Source organism: Hoplias malabaricus, chromosome 5 (assembly GCF_029633855.1).
Source record: "Hoplias malabaricus isolate fHopMal1 chromosome 5, fHopMal1.hap1, whole genome shotgun sequence".
Lineage (NCBI taxonomy): Eukaryota > Metazoa > Chordata > Actinopteri > Characiformes > Erythrinidae > Hoplias > Hoplias malabaricus.
This window is the reverse complement of record NC_089804.1, coordinates 14,450,331-14,473,820: the sequence shown is the minus strand read 5'-3', so window position 1 is coordinate 14,473,820 and position 23,490 is coordinate 14,450,331. Positions and strand designations below refer to the sequence as shown.

The 23,490-nt window shown below is 41.7% G+C and overlaps 1 protein-coding gene across 1 annotated transcript in view; it reads right to left on the bottom strand.

The window, feature by feature from the left end:
• The window catches only part of acap3a (ArfGAP with coiled-coil, ankyrin repeat and PH domains 3a), an 85,045-nt gene extending 62,272 nt beyond the window's left edge, over window positions 1-22,773 (bottom strand). Inside the window, exon 1 of the mRNA XM_066671197.1 lies at window positions 22,524-22,773. Within this exon, the coding sequence (XP_066527294.1) occupies window positions 22,524-22,570 (47 nt within the window). The 5' untranslated portion in view covers window positions 22,571-22,773. The remainder of the gene's footprint in view (window positions 1-22,523) is intronic.
• Window positions 22,774-23,490: the final 717 nt, after the last annotated feature.

The following is a 23,490-nucleotide window of genomic DNA, read 5'->3' as shown; positions in this document are numbered from 1 at the left end:
CAAAACAGACACACGAGGCAGACAGGAGGAAGTAGACATATTCTAAACAAAAGTAGCTACAGTAGGAACTAGGGATGCGCTGATTTTTTATTATTCCGGCTGATACAATAATCGATAATTAGCACCTAGGAGTAGCCAATACCGATATTAATAACTGATCATTTTATCTTTTTGAAATTAAAGCAAAAGCACATTGGATTAAAGCAAAAAAAAACTTTTTTATCAAAGGCTGTCATAGGACAAGCCTTTTCTTCAATATTTGTACGTTTCTATTTTGAAGTATATTAATTGTAGTTTATTTATATTTTTATCAAAGCTCCACATGAATGGTTTCTAGAGGGGCGCTAATTAGCATAAAGTGGCTCTGAGCGATAAAGCAAGGGAGAGAAAGAGAGAGAGAGAAGAGAGAGAGAGAGAGAGAGAGAGAGAGAGAGAGAGAGAGAGAGAGAGAGAGAGTGTTTGAGTGAGAGTTTGTAATCGTTTGTCAATAATAAATTCAGATGCTGAATAAATGTATATCTATTTTTTTATAAATAGATTTGTTTTTATATAAGAAGGGAACCTGCACTGTGGTGGTTGAGATTAACTTTCTGTCAATTAACCTGCTATGTGTGTGTGTTTGTGTGTGTGTGTGTGTGTGTGTGTGTGCTTATACCGCTATCTGTGTATCTATTGCTCATATTTTAAAATACTTTTCACCACAGAGAAATTAATCTCAGAATCTGTGAAAAACATCCACACAGCAGATGTTATGTATTTACAGGTGTCAGTGCATATCCACAAGCGCAAAAATAGGCACCAAGTTTTCGGCTGTAATATCGGCTAAAATTCTAATATCGGACCGATAACAATAACTTAAAAAAATCCATATATCTGCAATATATCGTGCATCACTCGTAAGAACAACAGTTTAACCCGTTTTATATCACTATTGTCATGTGCAATTTTTTTCAAATCGCAAGAGCTGTACTTATCGCCAATTTTATGTGCAAATGCATTGAAGCAGTCAGAATCAGCCACACACACTCACTGTTTACATGACAACGTAGCCACAGCTAGCTTTCAAGCATCAAGCCAGAAAAACGTATATGCTGAAATAAAACAGTAATCTCAATTTAGATTACAGTCCCAATATTTAAAAATAAAAATCCCAATTAGATTTATTGAGGTGGCACGGCGGTGCAGCAGGTAGTGTCGCAGTCACACAGCTCCAGGGACCTGGAGGTTGTGGGTTCGAGTCCCGCTCCGGGTGACTGTAAGGAGTGTGGTGTGTTCTCCCTGTGTCCGCGTGGGTTTCCTCCGGGTTACTGTCTGTGAGGAGTGTGGTGTGTTGTCCCTGTGTCTGCATGGGTTTCCTCCGGGTGACTGTCTGTGAGGAGTGTGGTGTGTTCTCCCTGTGTCTGCGTGGGTTTCCTCCGTGTGACTGTCTGTGAGGAGTGTGGTGTGTTTTCCCTGTGTCTGTGAGGGTTTCCTCCGGGTGACTGTCTGTAATGAGTGTGGTGGGTTCTCTCTGTGTCTATGTGGGTTTCCTCCGGGTGCTCCGGTTTCCTCCCACAGTCCAAAAACACACGTTGGTAGGTGGATTGGTGACTCGCCCTGTGAAGGACAAGTGCCCGCTCCAGGGTGTGTACCCGTGATTCCGGGTAGGCTCCGGCCCCACTGCAACCCTGAATTGGATAAGCGGTTACAGAAAAACGAATGAATGAACCAATTAGTTATTTTCACCAAATCAGCCCTAAATCTTTGTTTAATTTAAAAGTCACATTAGCAACAACAACAAATCTGCCCACTGTTTGCAGCCAATGGCCAACTGCTTTAGCCAGCAGATGCCTAATTAGTGTAGCGTGCTGTCCTCATTAGCCCGGGTCAGTTTCAGACAGACATGCTTTCAGAGGATAAGGCACAGCAGATGGCACTATCTTCTGGTCTGAGAGCTCACAAAACTTTCCATTCCTCTGAAGATATTATGTATTTTCACATAAATGGTCTTATGTGTCTCTCACAGGAGCCATGTTTACATACGAGTCTATGACCCCTTACTCATAACTTCAATAAAAGGCTGACCTCAGAAGGGTAAAGACCAAAGATAAGGATGAAATTCTCCTTCCTGGGTCTGTGTTTGTGTAACCGAAGGGCTAGCTGAGGGTGTGCATTAAAGAGCACCCCTTCACCCCAGGGGCCGTTGAGTGAATCTGCAATTAGGCCACAGCCCCTGGGGTGCAGGCACTTCAGAAACAGAGCAATGTGCCTCAACAAAGGCTGTCATGAGCAGGATGTGACAAGATTAACCCCTTCAGGTCTTCCACAGTGAATGCATGAAAGACATTCACTGGTTTCATGCATTGAGTCTTACCGACATGCTCCATAGACAGAATGCTTAGCATTCATTCCCTTTATAACAACACAGTGATTAATGCCCAACTCACACAACACAAAGTAGCCTTGATTTGACCATTTGACTGCAGACTCAAGCTCAAGTAAACAAACAATACTTGGTCCTGCCCTCTACAGGTGTTATTGCAAGTTAGAAGTTTGGATATTCTCTGTTTTCCCAGAACACATGACATGCCCCAGTCTTTTATTATTCGTGTTTATAAGTATAACAGGAAGCTCTTCAACACCACGAAGAGGAGCCCTGTCAGGAGGGGAGAGTGCAAGTGCAGGGTAGAGTTAGAGATGTCTTGGCGAGCTGAAGCAGTGTTACGCTGGGTGGTCAGTGATGACGGTAGCCTGCAAAAATGTCAGTGAAGATACAAGAAGCTGAGAGAGATACACACACAATCACACACACACACACACACACACACACACACACACATAGTGACTGTGAGAATTGAGAATGGCCTGACACAATGGTCCATTGTCAGCAGGCACGGATATAGCGGAGGGGCCACAGAGCTGGGACTCCTCCCAGCTTTCATTCTTTGAGCTGAATGGGAAAAAGACCCACACGCAGCATTTGGGCCTGTTTTGGGATATTCCAGCGTATTCTGTGAAAATGAAATAGAAGCTTTCACCCCCTGGTTCCAAAAGCACATGCCCGCCAGAGCAAGAGTGGGCCGGCATTTTTGTGGCCTTCAAATTTACAAATGGAATGCTCTCTTTACCGGAAAAGACCTCAAAAAACGATCGAGAGAGACTGTCCTGTGAGAATCCTATGGCCAGTCAATAGCTCTAACAGAGCATGTGCTGAAATGGCCTAGTTGTGTTCTGGGACCAACTTCAATATATTGTTGTAATATGGTAAAATAGAATATCAGAATACATAAAAAACACGAAACATTTTGGGGTAACAATACCCTGATTTATACCCTTGACTCTGAAAGAAACATCGGATGATCAGTGTCCAAAAAAACAAAGACAGACGTCACCGATTGTCCACACCGAGGATATTTTTCTGCAGGCATGGCATGTTTCTAAAAACAACCTTAACCATTTGTTACAGAGAAATTTCAAGAACAAAAAACACACAATTGACTGAGCAAAGTAAACACAGAAAGAGACAGAGGCAATGGGTCGTGTCCATCCCTTCTCTCTTTTTTCCGCAGGTGTTTCCTACGGTTTCCCTTTTGCTCTCTTGACGTCACCATTAGCGACCATGCCTGGATGTTGATAAATTCACTCACATGTGCTTAGTAAAGTCCCTGTAGGCAGAGAGCGAGATAAGGTCTGTATAGGAAATGGCTCTCTATTTGACGTATAGTGCACTGAGCTAAAGCTTTTACGTGCTACACCTAGAGTTATTTTTAAGCATGTGCACTCCAAATGCACTTCAACACCACTGACTGAGAAATGGTCTGCCTATCTGTTCTGTCCTCTATTTTTTAACCTAGTTCTAGGTCTAGATTAGTAGAAGTGTATCATCTCAGAATGGAACCTCTGGGGTCTAAGGGCATTCATTAAAATGGACAGGGCCCATTTGCCCTAGAGCACTAAACAAAAGACAACATCTGGCCCAAAGCTGACAACATGGAAGTCTGATTTAAAAATATCTGTTGTGAAAAAACAAAAAAAAAAACAAGTTACAACAAGTTACACATGATGAGAGGCAGATGACTTGTATCGTGTGTATCTTAACCCCTCTTAGTTCATAGCCTCATCATTTCAAATGTGTATATTTTTGTGGTATTTGAGAATACCGTGTGTGTGTCAACCATTCACGTGTACACAGTGAAACGAGTCATTGTTCCTCCAGGACCATGGTGTAACACAGAACACAAGTACAGACAATACATGGTACACTGAGCATAAACATCCTGAGTTCCAAAACCTGGGAAGACACTTACAAATAACAGCTACGACACACTTAACAATGTACAGTGCAGACCCTTTATAGCCTCCTAACTGTGTGTCTGAGGAATGTTCTGCAGTTCTGGTAGACCCAGTCACTCCTGATGTGGTGATAAGATGGGATCGAAAGGGTTGAATCTGCAGATTCTGGATACGTTTGAACCATATTGACAGATATTCCTAAAAACATAGAATTTGATGGATGGGTGACCCAAGAAGGTTCAAACCATAGTAAAACCTAAACCTATATAGTATAGCTGTATCTAAAAGACTGGGTGCCTCTAGTCAAATGTTTTTGATGAAGAAAGAGAAGTACATCCTCCACAGAGAACACATCTGCAAACATAACTGTTACCTACTGTTTCAAATAAAGATTTATTAACAAAATAAAAACAAAACAAAAAAAGAGATGTTCAAATTTGTCTAAAGGCAGAAGGCCTCTTTGACTGATGAAAGCTGAGGGGAATGGAGGTCTTCAGCACAGCTCTGTGGTCCCAGTGGAGGTGGACAGTGTGCAAACTGGCTGCCATCATGCAAAAGGAACTCATGCCTCAGTGAGCCCCAATGCAAACCGCAAAGCCCCCTGAGACCGCAGCAATCACAACACTGTGGCTGCACAACGGAGGTGAACGCTGGCGCAGAGCCAGGAGATATGCATGTTAAAGTGGGCATGCTGTTGCAGCTTAATGAAGTGATTGATGCGCTGATCATTGCTGAAGGGTACACCAAGATAACAACAGTGGAACTGGAATCTTTCAACTCAGTATTACAGCACACAGACTTCATTAACTGAGTTCAATGAATGTCAACACTGTGTGAAATCTGTTAAGCAATATTTATTATAGCACACATGTAATATCTGTCAAAACTCTGAATATACACTATATACCAAAAAGATGTAGAAAACTATTTTAGGAGTGAATTCAGTGGCTTTAAGGGGGACAGATGTTCAGTTGTGGACATACAGCTAGTATAATCTCCAAATAAAAATATGGAGCATAATGAGAAGCTCTGGAGAAGCCACACATGAGATTAAAGTCAACTTTAGGGGTGGGAGATATGGCCCTAAACTAAAAATTAATTGGCAATATGAGAATACACTGAATAATAATTTTATTTAATTCAAAACACACTATTGCAATCAAACATATGGCATTTTAATATTTATTATATTCAATTAAATATATTTAATGTATATTAATAATAGGGATGCACCTTTATTTATTGGCCGATACGATAACCGATAAGCACCTTGGAGTAGCCAATACTGAAATTAATAACCAATAATTTTATCTTTCTAAAATGAAAGCAAATTCACATTAGATTAAAGCCAAACAAATTCTTTTTACCATAGATTGTCAAAGGACAAGTATCGCTGATATTTTAAAAGACTTTGACCACGGCGTCAGTGCATATGCACAAGCACAAAAAAGACGCCACGTTATCGGTTGTAATATCTGCTAAAATTCCAATATCAGACCGATAACAATGACTAAAAATCCACATATCTGCAAACAATATATCGGGCGCCAATATATCATGATTTAAGAAGAGATAATGTATGAGCAGATATTTTTGGACATATACCAAGCCCAGTTTGTTTACTTCAGTAATTTCAGAAAAACATTTTATAGTTAGTGCTGGATAATAATTCATTATCAATATATAGTGCAATATAAAACGTTTCAATAACAATGATATTATTTTAAACATTCATTCAGAACACACCACACAGACAGTCACACGGAGGAAACCCACGCAGACACAGGGAGAACACACCACACTCCTCACAGACAGTCACCCGGAGGAAACCCACGCAGACACAGAGAGAACACACCACACTCCTCACAGACAGTCACCCGGAGGAAACCCACGCAGACACAGAGAGAACACACCACACTCCTCACAGACAGTCACCCGGAGGAAACCCACGCATACACAGAGAGAACACACCACACTCCTCACAGACAGTCACCTGGAGCGGAAATCGAACCCACAACCTCCAGGTCCCTGGAGCTGTGTGACACCACCTGCTGCCACCGTGCCGCCATTATTTTAAACACATATTCAATATTTAAAACATATTATATATATATATATATATATATATATATATTTTACAGCATCTGTCAGTGACTGAGTGTCATTACAGGACACTGCCCAGTTAACTGCCCTCAATTTCACAGTTTAAAAGCATTAATATTGACAAAGCCTGGATATTTATGTTTGATGGTGATGTCATGTTTCGTGTTTCATGCAGTTTTTCAATTTATCATGGGAGTTTATCGATTGTTGTTTATATCAATATCAAAATTATATCATATCGACTGAAATTTAGAAATATTTTGTGTGATATAAATTTTGTCCATATCGTCCAGGCCTATTTATATAATAAAATAGCAATCAAATATATCAGAAGGTATTGATGAATATTGCTGTGGATATGGATTATGTAAATCAGGGTTAGGGGAATCAATAGTCAAGACTCTTTTTAAATGAATTATTTATTTTTAAGAGAGTGTGTCTTCCGTGGCTGTCATTATACTCCCCCCACAACCCTACCATCAACACAAAATGTCTAGGGAGCACGATCAGAAGATGCTATATGTCACTGCACAAGACGTAGCCTAATTTAGACTAATATGTCTTTAAAATAAAAAAATTCATTCAGTCAGATTTCCAGTATTGGGCATGATTCTACACAGTGTTAATGAGTTACACAAATACAGACCAGGGCTGACTCAATCCTGAGCTAGATACAGAATATTTTAAAGCCAGTCACATCCGAAAACTCATCCACAGGCACATGCAGCCCCTCCCTATTGGCCTTGTTAATATTTCAGTGGGCCGCTATTGGCCTTGTGTGTTTCCTGTCTGTACGCCGGGCAGGGCCAGAACCCATCATTGAGCTGTGCCCTAGAGCATGCTGGGACACGGAGAAAGCATGTGGGCCAGGCCAAATCAGAACCAGATGCTTCTGCTTCTGCAGCTGTGAGTCAGCAAACGTCCCAGAACCAGCACCAGAGACACAGCTAATGACTAAAACGGCATGATTCAGTGTCACGGTACAGAACAAGGCAACAGAGGAGGAACCACTGGTTAAAAATAAGGATGTAATAATGAAAATAGGATCATTTGTTCCCTCTGTTAACTTCCCCATTTAACTCCTTTATAAGGAAAATAAAGGTAACTTCATGGAGCGCTAAAGAGAAATAGAACTGATCAGGCTAGACATGTGTAGTGTTTGCTTCCTTAGACATTTAAAACACACAAAGATCAGTTCTCCATCCAGGTAGTAACAACACCGCTAAATTAATAAGTGTGCTTTGATTAAAAGTGATGCCACGCTGTTGCGTCACCAGGCCTTGCTGTAGCTATTGCAGTGCTAGCCAAAGCAGGTGTCTGTGAGCTGATATAAGTCGGAATTTAATGTTCTCCTGCAAGCATGATGAGCTGTTCAATGATGCCATTTTACAAGCTGTTTGGAAAGACTGTCAGAGGTTCATATGTCTCAAAGAATAAGCACTAGCTTTTACCCTTCGCCTTTAGCTAGGGGTTTTCTAAAATTGACTATACGTAAAGGTTATTAATATCTGATCTAACTCTAAAATGGCCTAATCCATGCTCTGTATCTGCTTTGACCACGACAGGTATCATTATCCACTGTTCATTCATCAATATTCAGTGAGAGTAGCAGTGTAGTGGTGGAGAGAGCAGTTCTTAAGTGTGGTCTTGTGTTCTCTGGTTCTTGGTTCACGGACCACATCGGGGGGGTCCGTGTGATGATGAATTTCGGAACTGGGTGTGTGGACGCTGGCAGCTGGACTATGTTTACACACCTGGAAAATTCCCAATGCTTTCTGCAGTCGGCGTCTATTCCAGTTTGGTCATGGCTGCCGAAGGATTTCACTCTGTTGCGTTAGCCACCACAATGCTCAGAGCAAGACTGGATTTACAACAGGAAGCCTGCCTGACGGATTTAGTGTAATTATGTAAACCAACTTCGCCCGCCTAAACTGTCCTCAAACAGAAACTACTCTGAAATTCTGACATACATTTTCACTGACTTTGAATAACCAAAGACTATGTACCAGGGCTACGCATGCTACAAATTATTGTGATTGTGGTATACCTCACGTTGTATAAGAACGAATTGGGGAATCAAAAATGGCTTGAATCATTTATTTATTTAACCACGAAAACATCCCATGAAAATTTGATCTGGAACTGTGATTGGTCACGATGCTTGCTGCGTACAGTAAAAACATTCAGAGTGGTAAAAAACTCTGAAATACTGCAGCTTGTCACAAATGTCTTTTTATTGGTTTGTGTTTGATACAGAAATAATTGTGATAAGTTGCATGATTCTCACTATATGAGCCTAATATTGTAATTTAAATTACCACATAAAGTGTTGTCCAGCCCTGGCATATACCCAAATGTTCTTTTTCATTTTGCTTTTCTCTTGTTAAGTGAAAATTACAACAAAAATGACATGTACCAGTATCAGTTTTACTTGCTCTGCCTGTTTTATATAATGACTGTAATTGTCATGGTTGGGGGAAATGCCTCATCCAGCCTGTCAACCCTACAATGTGTAAAACTCACCCAAAATGAGGTAATGTAACAGAGGCTGAATGAAGGCTCCCAATGGGGCCCCTAGTCAAACCTCACTGGACTTATCCTTTCTCACAATTTACCAGAAGTATCCCATCTTCATAATACATCCCAATCGACAGTGATAGTTAACAGGAGTCAGGGTAGGAGTGCAGAAGGGGACTGAGGAATAATCACCAAGAAGCAGCTTAACATTAGCCAGAGCATTTACAAGAAATCTGACTCACTTCATACTCACTTTCTCTAAAACCAGATTTCCCTGGATTTTTCCCTGGAATCTTTGGGAATGAGTAAGGAGCCCGACCCCAGGAAGAGTTAAACGTAAAATCCAAATTTAAAAATGTTCTCTTGTGGCTAATGTAGTCTTTCAAATATTTTTTGGTGGTTGAAATTTGCTAAAGCTAAAGTAATGGAAGCCTTCAAAATACAGGCAAAATGCATGCTTAAGAATTATAATTGTACATTATAATATTGTGTTGATTTCATACGCCCCATTTCACCTCCAGGATGTCAATTATGTTTTTTATAGGTAACAACATGTCAGTGTCAAGAGACCACATAAGCCCATCTGTTTCAGATTACTTAAAAAGTACAAGGCTTCACTCACGCCTTATTATGTCATGCCAAACAATTTGCAAGTGATTTTACAAAACTTTGGAACTGCCTTGACTGGCTGACCGCTCTCCAGGTCAGATGTTTACCCTGACACTCACTCTTAGGTCCTCTGACCTGGAAAACATGCAACCGCAAAACAGATGCAGGAAGACGTGTCCTGCCAAACGGAAACTGGCCATCATGTGCTTTCTGTGATGAATGAAATGAAGTTGGGAGACGCCTCATCGCAGACTCCCAGCTCTGAACACTGATGAAATTAGAGCAGAGTTGAACACGGTTCAAAGCTTATGGCAGATCGCTCCAAAAATTAAACCACATGATGCTGGGAAAATAACTTTTTAATTAGGTTTAGGAAGAGAATTCAGTATAATGTAGTTATGGAACAAAAGTGAGAGATAAAGTCAGAAAGGTAGATCAACTCGTATAATAGAATAGCAAAATGTGGCATTTCATTCCAGTGTGCATATAACTGAACAGACTAATTAGATAAACTCAGAACTATGGATGATTTATAGTCCACAGTAGTCTGCTGTGAGCAGTCACTTTGCAGTTTGAACGTTATCCACTGAAGGTCATTTAGGCTACGTTTGCACATCAGATAAAACTGGCCCAACTCCAATCTGCTTCTTCATATGTGACATGGATGTGTCATTTGTGTGGCACAAATCGCTTTGGATCTGACTTTGTAAAATCAGATTTGGGCCACTTTCACCATTGGTATTGAGATCTGATTCATATCCGATCTATGGCAGTACAAATGGCCAGATCGGAATTCATGTGACTTTTAATTGAGAGTGATCTCTGGTCTATGGTCCAAAGCATTTCCATTTTAATTTGAGGTGTTTAAGACGTGGAAACGGACTGATCAATGCATTTTCATTTGGCAAAAAATATTGGAAAATGAAAAAACCTGTGAAACGTCTTAATCCACGTTCCTATCTCTCATTTATGAGAAAATAAATCATGTGGAAATTTAAATTGTGTTTTTATTAAAAAAAAAAAAAACAGCGAAGACCCTTTTTTCATGTCAGTATAAAGCTGCACAAATATATTCAACTCATTATGTCTACGCTCCCCTCCTCGTCTTTGGAGACGCCGTGTTTGCAAGAGCAAATTTGCACTTAGAGTGAAAGAAACATCCGTTCATGTTTTAACAGCCTTTAATTAATACTCATTTGGAATAAAGAAAAGGGTAATTTGCGCTGCAGTAAAACAACAGTCCGGTTCCTTCAATTCAAAAAGAAAGTGCTTTGTGTGTTACAGACAGACCCAGTGTCAGTTTAGTGAAGTCAAGTCAAGTCAAATTTGTTTGCATAGCACTTTTTACAACCTGATGTTGTCACAAAGCAGCTTTACAGAATCTGAGAACTAAAACGTTTAATTAACATCCCCAGGAGAGTGAGCCAAAGGCGAGTGTTCCTCAGAGTTGGAGGAAGAAACCTTGAAAAGGACCAAGACTCACAAGGGAGACCCATCCCCTTCTGGTCAAACAAACAATAAACAATAGAGTTTTAATTTAAAACTGCAGGTAGAAGCAGCTTTGGAGCCTGTATGGATCATATAGACAGTGTGAACAGCAGAACAAACAAATCAGATTCAATCACGTTCCAACCAAGGGTTCCAACCAAGCACTGATTGGCCAGAGAGAGATGTCAATCACCACAAAATGCAGGGCTCATTCAAATCCAGCACAAACTTCCGCTTATAAAATCCATTAAATTACAGCAGCTTTCACATTTATTTCTATCGGACTCACAACGGCAGCTCGACGCATTAGCTTGAGGTGTTTTGAAGAGCTTTAAATTCCCCCTGGGCTGATGGTCGACAAGAATTTCCAGCGTGAGCCATACGTGCAACAAGGAAAACTGATCTGTGAGAACTGGGGTGCTGGGCCGTGTTCCGTCCAAAAAAACAAAAACAACACGTGAATAAACGATGAGTGAACAGCCGCCCTTGTTGTGGTTTTTAAAGCCCATTCCTTTTAGAGATGGGGCTTTGCAATGTCACCGGCCCAATTTTGCGGGAGTAAAGCCGGACCCATGCAGTGGAAAAACACCATATGTTGACAGCGGTGTCTGAACCACAATCAAACAAGTGACATTTTATTTGCTGATCCATTAGAAAAGGTGGACCCTGCACAAAATGTCTTCTCCATCTCAGTGGTCACCGGGAGCTTAAACTTACTCAAGTGTTCCAGTTCAATACGCAGAAAAGTCCCAAGTAAAAGCAGATGACTGTTCTTTACGAAGTGGGACCCTCCTGATTCCCATCACAGAAAACGGATTTGGTCGCTAACACCCAGAGAAACCCAATAGCTTCATCCAATTGGGATCAGGTGCGGACCCAGTTAGTCAAATTGAGTCTGGCTGTGAAAACAAAACCTTAGACCGAGTAAGTTTCAACTTCATGAAATCATGAAAATGGGAACATATCTTTCTTAGGAATCCAGCTTCTGCCTTCCAATGAGTCACAGCGATGTGAGACAGCTAAGCATGAACAACAAAAGAGGGATTTGTAGTGACTCAGTGAAAATACAACAAAGCTGCATCATTACAGCTTGAGGAAATAACTGCTTTAGAGGAAGACAACCTCAGTCCTGAAATTAGATTGCCGTTTACTTAATAAACCATTGACACACCCTCGCCAATCCAGCTCAGAGGGTCCATCAGGCTTCTGCTTGCACTGCGGCGGCCCTTTGTCATGATGTAGAAGTAAATTAGCAGGCTGCTCAGAATGCAGCGGTCTGTGCTGGACCCTTTGTGCAGCCGTGTGTGAACGGACCCTGCCATTCAGCCGCTTGGAGACAGGAAGGACAGCCAGGATTCACGTGGCGGGTCCACAACAAAAGACCAAGGATGACATCATCCCTGTGTTTCGACAGTCACTTAAGAATTCAGCCATCTCTCGCTTTGCACTGAGAAGGAAGACGCACTATGTATCTTATTGTACAACAGTTTGCTCCCATCACACCATCCATTTGGTTGAAAAATGAGGACGGAAAGATGCGCAACGTGATCAAAAATTGGAAAAAATGTGACCAACCTTTAAGACTGAACGAATGGTGTGGAAAATATCCAAGCAGAATTACTCTGAATTTATAATTAATTGTGATTAAGGCCATGGTCACAGTCCTAGCTTTCTTGGCATCTCACAGTCCTAGCATTCTTTGATCTTGTTCTTCTATTATTTTATTCATTATTGTTTCCTGCTGTGCAGTGGGTGACAACATCAAGCACAATCAAACGTACATATTTTACAGCAGAGTCATTCAGATCATTCAAAAAGCTCCAATCACATTAGGTGTCAACAGACCACTAGCAACAGTCAACGGCCCCGACACATGTGTTCAGTTCCACTAAAAAGAGTCTTCGGCTTTCAGAAATGAGCAGCGTTCCATATCAAAGTCAAAGAGGATTCCAAGTCTTTCTCAGATCGTGGGCCATGCAACAGAGCCGGCACACTCTCCTTCAATCCTCTTGGCCTGCTCGGGTCTCTGAAGTATAGTCTTGCTCCCTGGGAATGCCTCTTTTCAAACCAACGCAATAATGGAGTCAAAGGAATCCTGCAATGGCCTCCATGGATCGCCTGGAAGGGAGCCTGGCCAGATTAGAGGTCCTAACTGGCAAAGAAGCAGTATCTTTCTTCCTCAAGATAAAAGGTCGGACTCCGCTTGGGGAGAAGGGAATGTGGCCGATGTCTCGCCGCTCAGAGAGTAGAATGAACAGCAAAAGTTCAAGTCTCTGACATCACAAGTTTCTTGCTCCTTGACACAAATAGAGCGCACATTTATTTAAATTTGTATTCATTTCCATTCAAACCTCTCATTAACTACAATTTCCTCATTTGTCAGCATCAGAAAAAATAGAAAAAAAAAGATTTTACAGAAAAACCACAGCTTTCATTCTTCAGTCTAAGAATTTCTAGTAATGGCTCTTTGGCAGCACCTAGTTGTTTCATAGTTTCGGAGCATTGGGTTTCTTTGTCTTTTGACCAGGGACGCCCACATTTTTGACAGTATTTCAATGAGCAATGAACATAAACCGCATTTTCTGCGAGTTTAAAAGGCCTGAAAGAAGATCAGTAATGAAAGCCTGGAGTGCCATGCGTCATACACACACCTTGATGATGCTGGGCAGGGCACGGGCGGTCAGCATGTGGGCTAATCCACGATTAGCCGGAAATGGTCAAACTGCTGACTTTAATCCCTGTTGTGTGTTGTCACCTTCTGCACTTGTGCAGTGAAGCAGGCCAGTCTGGAGATACCCTTAACAAAAAGAGGGGAAGGTGGTATGTCTTTCGACTAATGGAGTAGTGTTCTGAATTAAATTAGTACTGGACTGGAGCTGGGGAAAATCATCTACATCGACATGAAATGGATTCCTTTTTGTCGGCATACACAGAACAAAAGGAACCCATTTTAAACAATCATTTGGGACTGGGCTACAAAATTTTATGTGGGTTGGGCTCTAAGAGACATGACAAGTGCACATCCTTCAGGGAACACAGTCACACAGATAAGAGTCAGGGTGTTTTGATGAGTCTGATAGCCCAGTTACAGGCTCCCTTAGAACATAGTATGACTCTGAGGAAAAGGCAAGGAGGAACAGAAGCCTGCTGACACACATTCAGAATGGAAGGAGGTCAGTATGAAATAGAGCAGAAGCAACAAGAACATGCCGGAAAACTGCTTCAAGCCTACGACAGCTGCAACAGGCCGTCTTAAAGGAGAGAGAAAAAAAGAATTAAAGAGAAAAAGAGAGTAATTAAAAATATAAATTAATAAATAAATAAAGCACCAAATCCAACATTTCCGTCTTTGATTTTTTTTATGCTGGGTATTGTATCGCAAATATTCAGCCACAATGCAGAAGGAGATGTGAGCAAATTACAGTGTAGAAAATCCTGGAAGAAGTGATATGAGATTGGGAGTGTAAATATACAAGTAGTATCGCTGGCAGACAAGAAACTTTGTATTAATAACACAGCAATACATTATTAAATCAGAACTTGACTAGAGGCAAGAACACTTAATAAGTAGCATATCTCTAAATGTTTTTGTTATGTAACTGTACGTAGGAGTAAACAGCTGTGTTTGGTGCCCAGTACTATTTCAGTGTATAATGGCAGCATGATTATTTCCTCTAAAGAGCTGCTTTGTAAACTGCTAAAGGTAATTTTTTACTTAACTAAATGCACTTATTTTAAAACTGAAATGTTATATTTTAGTCAGATATGAACAAATACAATTAATTAATAAAATGAACAGCTGTAATTAAGTATGTGAAATTCTTAACTGTTTTAGTCATTGAAACCTATAATACAAACACCTCATGAGAATTCTCTTGGTGTTCTCCCTGGATGGAGTGGGTTTCTTCTGGGGGCTCTGGTTTCTACCTACAGTCCAAAACACATGCTGATAGGTAGATTGCCTTAGCAAAGATATCCAAATTTGTGAGTTTGTGAGTGACTGTGTGGCTGTGTAAGTGACTGGGTATGTGATGTCCTGTGATGGATTGGCACTATGCCCAGGGTGTGTTCCTATATTGCACCCAATGAACACACATTCAACACACTGCAATTTTCACAGACTTGGATGACTGCCTATGCTAGCCTAATGGTCCAAGCTTTTGTTGTGCACAATAACCTAAAACCAAGCCTGACTGCCAATCAGAAGAAACAGCCATCTCTCCATCCTTCCTTAAAGATGCTACAGAGCCTTGTCTTCACAGGAGTCCTTCCTTAATATTCCCTCGTGTCCTCCATCTCTGACCACAGAGATCATGAGTCAATGAGCAGGGAGGCCTCCAAACATCCGGCAGCTGCTCTAGGAGGGCGGTCTAATCTACTCCACTAAACCCAGGGCCTGAAGCCTGTCAGGTTCTGAGAAAAGAGCCAGTATGACAGCCGAGGCATGAGGCTTCACAACAATGACTGCATTCTCCCAGAGAAAATCCAGGGTGAATCACATACAGGGCTCACAGCAACAGGAGGATCGAGAGAGACCCTGAAGTGATATGATCTGAGGTAGTGATGCAATTGCCTTAATTTTACGGCTGCAGAATATATTGTTACAGTTCTGGTGCTCTGCCAGGTCTTGTGGTTCTAATACATTCATCTTGATCACCTCCCCACCCCTTCCTCATGCAAGTGCAATATTAGATATTTTACTTTCCGGGAATATTCCATGAAAATTAATAACATGCACTTAAAGGCTGCTTTGCAAGGAAGACGCTGAGATTTATACGGGACTTTTATATTGTAGGTTATAATTCAATATAGAATTCTGTTCATATGATGAAGCCCTTGTTTCAACCGACTGTAAATAATCTTGTGTAAGTAATCAAATCAAATAATAAAAAAACGAAACACTTCATAATCATATTACTGTGATGTTTGATATCCATATTGTTTATGTTCTACAATTAATGTGGTTTTTAAGCAAACAGGAGTGTCCTTAATGACTAAAAGCAAGTACCATTGACAGGGGCTTTGATAATTTCATCGACATGAATGACGGCATGCTGCCTCTGCACTGTAATATCAGCTAAAAAAGAAAGCATCAAGACCACAGGATCACTAGATGTTTCCTTTTAGCTTGATGGACTTTACATCTGTGGACTCATAAGACCTATAATAGAAGGATCGCATTTTAAAAATTCAACCACAAGCAGGCTTTCTAACTGTGCTGTCAGCAAGAGCTGGTCTGAGTGGTCATCACTGCTGCAAATATAGCCACAATTGAAGCTCATCGTCATATGATTCAAAATAACTTGGGTGAAACCACAGCCTGGTGCACGTGGCAGTGTTTTGGTGCACTGTGTTTGAGAGTCTGACAGCCCTGATTTCTCTGCACCAAGCAACTGGTTTCTATTGCTATGGGATTCATCTGGGTTAGATTGTAAGGGTGGGCGATGGGCCAAAAATATCTTCTATACGTCTTCAGAACACCACATAATTTGTGTTGAATGAAGTTAAAAACCTGAATGAGTGCAGGTTACTTTCAGCTACTTGATTACATAGAGATTAGCACAGGTACTAGAGAGGCACTGACATTTTAGCCACTGAAAAGGTTCAGCTGTTCATTATATAGTTACATTTTTTTAAAAGTCTCCAAAGTAGCCTTTGGGAAAAACAGTATTGAGTTAATACATTGTGGTGCTCCAGGACATGAACAAAGCCAGGCTAAATTTACCAGAGGAACAGCCAATTTGCTCTCTTTGGTTGAGCTACCCCTCTGGAGGACAAAAGGAAGTAAGAAAAGATGGGAGGAAGTAATCGAGAAAGAAGTAAATAAAGAAAGAAGAGAAATTTTAAAATGTATTATTTTTGCTATTGCAGCTCCTAAAATATATGTAGGTCACAGAGGCTAAAGCTAAACCAAATTAATTCACAATATCATCCAAAACTGTTGTATTTTGATCCTATTTGAGGCCTACAAGGGGACACAAAGAGATGCCTAAAATGCCCCGTCATACAACACTGTCAGCTTTCAAATTTAAAACCATTTTATAAATAAATTTAAAAAGTTGTTTATATAAACATATATTATATCGCCCAGGAATGGGTTTGCCCTTTTGTCAGGTTAGAACACAAGTCCGTCTAAATGTCTGTGGATGTCCGTGTTGGTGCTAATTTCCATCTTTGGCCAAATATCTGATGAACATCCCTTTGAGCCATTTGTATTCCCATACATCATTAACAGATACCATTCACTGTTTGTTTGCAGGCTTTCTATAACTGCTCCGAATCTGTCTACACTACATGCAGTTGCCCGGTGCTCTACACATAACTGTGTTATCCTCAGAAAAGTGATGAAATCTACACAGTTACATCATTTACTCCTATCAGTACCACTCCATTTGAAAGCCCTGCAAAACGATTCATGGCTTGTTACTTTCTAAAAGGAGATAAATGAGTCTCACGGGGTCCGTATTGGTGAAAGTCCGTTTCTCAGCGTAATCAAACTGTAATTTCCTATTTCAGTCAGAGGAATGGATTGCGCGGGTCACACTGGGGGTTGAACTGGAAGGTGACACAGCAGCCTTTAGACAGGAACCATGAATAATATTTGGTCAGGTGGCTCCAATCTGCTACGTGCTATATCTTTCAGTGCAGGAATTATGACCTGACAGGGATCAGGAAGAGGATACAGCCTAGTTTCTTACACTCACAAGAATACTGCTGGATGTGGACTAACTTTTGGATGTTTTTTTTACCCTGGAACATGAAAGAACTGTGGACTACTTCTAAGTAGGTTGAAGGCTGTGAGAAGAGTTTCTCAGAATTCTTTGTGGGATTCCAGGTGTTATTAAATTTACTGTCGGTTTGAATTGTTGGTATGAGTATTAATTACATTGTAAAAAATAAAAAGCAGAACATTAGTGTTTTGGTGGGTGGTGGCTGGTTGTTCTGATATTGGCGGCAGAATCTTTTAAAAATTTACTGTTGTGAACCTACCACAAGTTTTTTTCAATCACGTACACTTTGCACAATAAGAATCATCAGGTAGTTGACTGACATATTGTTCAGAATGGGTAGAAGAGTTAATTGGGAACCTTTGGAAAACACTTCCATTCAATTATTCATTCATTATCTGTAACCCTTATCCAGTTTAGGGTCGCGGTGGGTCCAGAGCCTACCTGGAATCATTGGACGCAAGGCGGGAATACACCCTGGAGGGGGCGCCAGTCCTTCACAGGGCAACACACACACTCACACATTCACTCACACCTACAGACACTTTTGAGTCGCCAATGCACCTACAAATGTGTGTTTTTGGACTGTGAGAGGAAACCGGAGCACCCGGAGGAAACCCATGCGGACACAGGGAGAACACACCAACTCCTCACAGACAGTCACCCGGAGCAGGAATCAAACCCCCAACCTCCAGGCCCCTGGAGCTTTGTGACTGCGACACTTCCATTCATATGTTGTTAAATTCTCCATTAGACTCGTGAAAACACATGGATGTGTTCATAGCCAATAAAAAAGGGCTAAAATACCAGTATCTGAGGGCAGTTTAGCATGCAAAATAAATTAGACTGTCCTTCCCTATGTGAGCAGAGCACCTATGACTGAGTCTACTCTCAAAATATAACATTTACAGAAAAGAAAATGTCTCAGACCCAGTGGAAAATAGACCAGTCCACCCAGCAATGGCTTGACCATTCAAAACCCAGCTGACATTGTGCTTAATTAGAAAAGGTACATTCAACTGTGCCAACAGCTGGCAAAGATCAAATAGGCCTGGATGACTTCAGTGATGAATGGTGTTGAACAATGCGCAAAAAGAAGTCAATGTCAGTGTGTGAAAGAACCCCTGCAGTAGTCTTGCTCACTGCGCTCCAACACATGAAGGAAGTGGACTTTGTTAATACATCAAATAAGAAAAGGCTCAATGTGTTCAATAAGAGACCATTTTCACTCCTCCTGCTCGTCCACATCCTGGTGATGTTATATAACAATTCCGCTGCTTTTACCTCCACAAAGGAACCACCACTGCACTGAGCTCCTCCAGTCTGCCCTGACCTGGGATCCTTTTCAACAGTGTTATGAAACTTCATGAACTGAAGTAATGCCCTTTCTCTAGACTGACTCACCATCCAGACTAAATAAATAACACTTCATAAAAACCAGGCTGTCAACTGACCTCATTTGATCTTCTTTCCAGTTTTGGAGCAGAATAGTTGAAAGCTATTAATCAACCAGTAAAAAAAATGTTGGTACACATTTAGAATATGACTATAAAGGTTTATAAGCTTAGCCCTGCTCCTGGTTAGGAGTGTGGTGTGTTCTCCCTGTGTCTGCGTGGGTTTCCTCTGGGTGACTGTCTGTGAGGAGTGTGGTGTGTTCTCCCTGTGTCTGCGTGGGTTTCCTCAGGGTGACTGTCTGTGAGGAGTGTGGTGTGTTCTCCCTGTGTCTGCGTGGGTTTCCTCTGGGTGACTGTCTGTGAGGAGTGTGGTGTGTTCTCCCTGTGTCTGCGTGGGTTTCCTCTGGATGACTGTCTGTGAAGAGTGTGGTGTGTTCTCCCTGTGTCTGCACGGGTTTCCTCCGGGTGACTGTCTGTGAGGAGTGTGGTGTGTTCTCCCTGTGCCTGCGTGGGTTTCCTCCGGGTGACTGTCTGTGAGGAGTGTGGTGTGTTCTCCCTGTGTCTGCACGGGTTTCCTCCGGGTGACTGTCTGTGAGGAGTGTGGTGTGTTCTCCCTGTGTCTGCGTGGGTTTCCTCCGGGTGACTGTCTGTAAGGAGTGTGGTGTGTTCTCCCTGTGTCAGCACGGGTTTCCTCCGGGTGGCTGTCTGTGAGGAGTGTGGTGTGTTCTCCCTGTCTGCGCGTGGGTTTCCTCCGGGTGACTGTCTGTGAGGAGTGTGGTGTGTTCTCCCTGTGTCAGCGTGGGTTTCCTCCAGGTGCTCCGGTTTCCTCCCACAGTCCAAAAACACACGTTGGTAGGTGGATTGGTTACTCAACAGTGTCCATAATTGTGTGAATGTGTGAGTGTGTGTCGCCCTGTGAAGGACTGGCGCCCCCTCCAGGGTGTGTTCCAGCCTTGCACCCAATGATTCTAGGTAGGCCCCACCGATATGGATATGGTTGTTCCTCTTTCATTTTTATGCAAGCACCATTTCTGAACATGATTCCTCTAGTTTTGAAGCATTTACACTTCAGTATAAACCAGTTTGTCTCTAGTTAAGATATAACTGAAGGGCAAAGACCGGTTCGGGTGCTGCTCTTTCACACATAAACATGAGGAGATTTCTGCAAATAACTCTCACTCAGAAATGTAAAAACCCAGGACTCAAAGCCAGATGGCAGCCATTAAGGTACAGCTAGTGAGTCTGGAAATCTTTGATTTGGAGTAGAGATCCTATCTGATGCCTGCTCTCACAAACTCACACGCCAGTCTGCTGCTTGCTCCCCGGATCGCCCTGTGTCTCTTTCACACACACACATACACACGTGTGGGGAGTAATGGGAGCTGGTTGTTGAGGAGGGGATGTGGGTGCAGAGGAATGCCTCCTTTATTTATTTAACCTCTGCAGCTCCATGTGTGCAGCTCTGCTCACTCTGCGTGGGACTCCCACCGTTCCCTCCCAGCCCATGTTTCTCTGTGCTGTGTCAGCTTCCTCCTCCAGCTGCGGGGACGCTGTCAAGGGAGCACTCGCATGGGAACGGGGCAGTTCCTTTCAGCATTTGGGCCATGTATGCTTTGAAATGGATTATCTTTTAAAGCTTAAGCTGCATTTTATAATTGTATTATTTGCCCAAAACCAACAAAATGCAGATACAGACTTTGTCAAATTGTTCAATTAACAAATAAGTTACTATCCCTTATCTGTTTCAGGATTAACTATATATTCAGCTATTATAGCTTCAAAGTTTTTACCTGTCGAGTAGACATCGGATCATAGCTCAGCTGTTCTTCATACTTTTCTATCTTTGAAACCACTCCAGTGATTTTCCATGACAAACAAAACACAACACTCCAAGCTGTTGCAGTGTACCATTAACTTCCAAGACCAGACTCCTGGAATGTTCAGCATCCTGTTTCAAAAGATTTACTACACACCAAAAACAGATCCCCTCAACACATTTACAACCCTTAGTCAAAATTAGCTGCAAAACCGAAATAAACCGTCAGACAGGGACACTGCGTGAATTTACATTTCAGAATAGCATTCCTTCAACAGTGCGTTTGGAAACATCCAGCTCTGTCAGTGAATGGGTTTCCGCAGACTAAACTCTACACACCACTCCGGCCAAAATCTTCCCTTTCGTTTATACTAGAGGAAACACATATATCTTCCATATCCGGAATTCAGCCAGAGGTATCCAGAGGTTTCTACAGGTTGTGGTGGGACTAAATGAAATGGAAAGTGAAGTCCATTACAGTGAAGAGTTTGGAAACTACTTATATATATTATACATTCAGAATTCATAGAGACACTGACTGGTATCGGTTTTTGGAATGAGTTCTTAATAAAGGTATCCGACCACTGACTTAATAGTAAAACAACGGCAAGGCAAACCATCGTCTTGTAAGTACTCTCAAGCGAACTAATAAAAAAGTAAGTGAACCTATGGACTTGTAACCTCCTTTTCAATTTGTGGTTGAGCCTCTAAACCCTGTTTGTGTTCCCTTTCTCTGCCTGGGCCAGACAACTGTGGCTAAATCTTTATAGTGTTATACCAGTGTAATCTCCTTTATATAATGGTATGATAATGAGCAACCACCTCTGTCTCAGAGTGTGTCCTGTTCATTATAACTGACTGAATTAGATGGTCTAAGGAACACAGAGGACAATGAGTGTAACCTCCTCACAGGTTATTTAGCTATCAACAAGCTCTCTTTAACAAAAACCCCATCTTTGGGCTGTGTTTAAGGTTTGAAAGGCAATTTCCATCAAAACTCTTCTGAATTTAATTGGACTAAAATTGTAATCGTTAAAATTGATAGCGTTGCCTTTCGTTTACGTACAACAGTGCGTAAGAAAAACGAATAGCCTTCTGTTTCAGCGAGGAAACCAATGTTCTACCGTTGAGTTCTGGTTTTACCAGTAGGAACCACAGGTTGTTGTAGAGGTCTGGGTCCTCAGTGTTACAACAGACAAGCGGCCATTCCATTCATTCATTTCTACTCGAAATTCAAACGTAATGTGGGGTGTAGACGGGGTAACACTGCAACACGACAACAAACCAATAGTCTCCGGGTAAGAATGCTGTACAACTGAAGATTACACAAATGTTACACACCGAAATAACTGACAAATATCACCCCTTTCAATCTTTGGCGGGCTCTACATTCATGGTGAGAACAAGAGCGAAATACAGGCACACAACAGTAATACATACACAGAATAGTAAACTGGCTCAGTGAACCGGTCTTTAAACGGCTCGGTCTAATTTAAAAAATAACGGTCAAACCGTTAAATCCCGATGACCCACTGAGAGCAAACGCAATGCGCCGCAGCACCGTATTAAGTGAAGAGGACACATCTGAACCCTTACCGAAATCTGGGTGAATCTTTGATGCAGTCTTCAAAATCCACCGTCATTTTTGGGCGAATGTTCGTCCTCCGATTTAAAACGAAAATTTCATCGCAGAGTGATGTGAGCGAAATGAATATCAATCCCCGTGTGTGTGTGTGCGGCTGTATGAACTCGTCCACGGATGAAGAGCAAACAGACTCCCTTACAGCAGTGTGGAGTCGCTACAAGCGTAAAACCCAGGCACCGTCTTCAAATATTTGCTCTGCTCTTATGATAAAAACCGTGTAATATGTGTAGCCGTCAGGGCCAAGCCCACCTATTTCCCAATACCATTAAAGTACAAAAATGTAACACAAAAATCAAGACAAATATTTACAATTGTTATGTGCATTTGAAGAAGCGGGAAAAACACCTTGATTGATCTCTTTAGGGATATTGCTTCTCTGCATTTGACCCTTGCGTGGCAGTGAAAACACACACACACACACACACACACAACCTAAACAGGGGGCTGCCAACCACCTCCGCATCTGGGGGTGCCTTGCTCAAGGGTACTTCAGTCCTGAATTAATATAATTACTTGCCGGTCCCAGAATTGAACTGGTGACCCTCCGGCCTCAAGATACCTTCTCTAACCTCAAGGCCACGCTGCCCCCTGTATAAATATTGCATGTGAAGATATAAATATTGGATGTGAAAACGTACATCCAGAAGTTTAAATGTGGACAGTGGTCAATCAGTGTTCCCTTAAGCCGCCATTCTCTTGGTTTTACATTATTGAACCAATAATAGCAAACCCACTAAACATTCAAGAGGACGGCAAACGTCAAGCTACAGCTATGCATTTGAACAAAGGACACTTGAGGTCTTAATGCTGATGTTGCAAAAGTGTCGATTTTGACGAATAGGCTTATGGCTCTGTTTACCACAGGGCTAGTATTTAAGTTACAATTCTCACACCCTTCTACACTTAATGGCGGCGAAG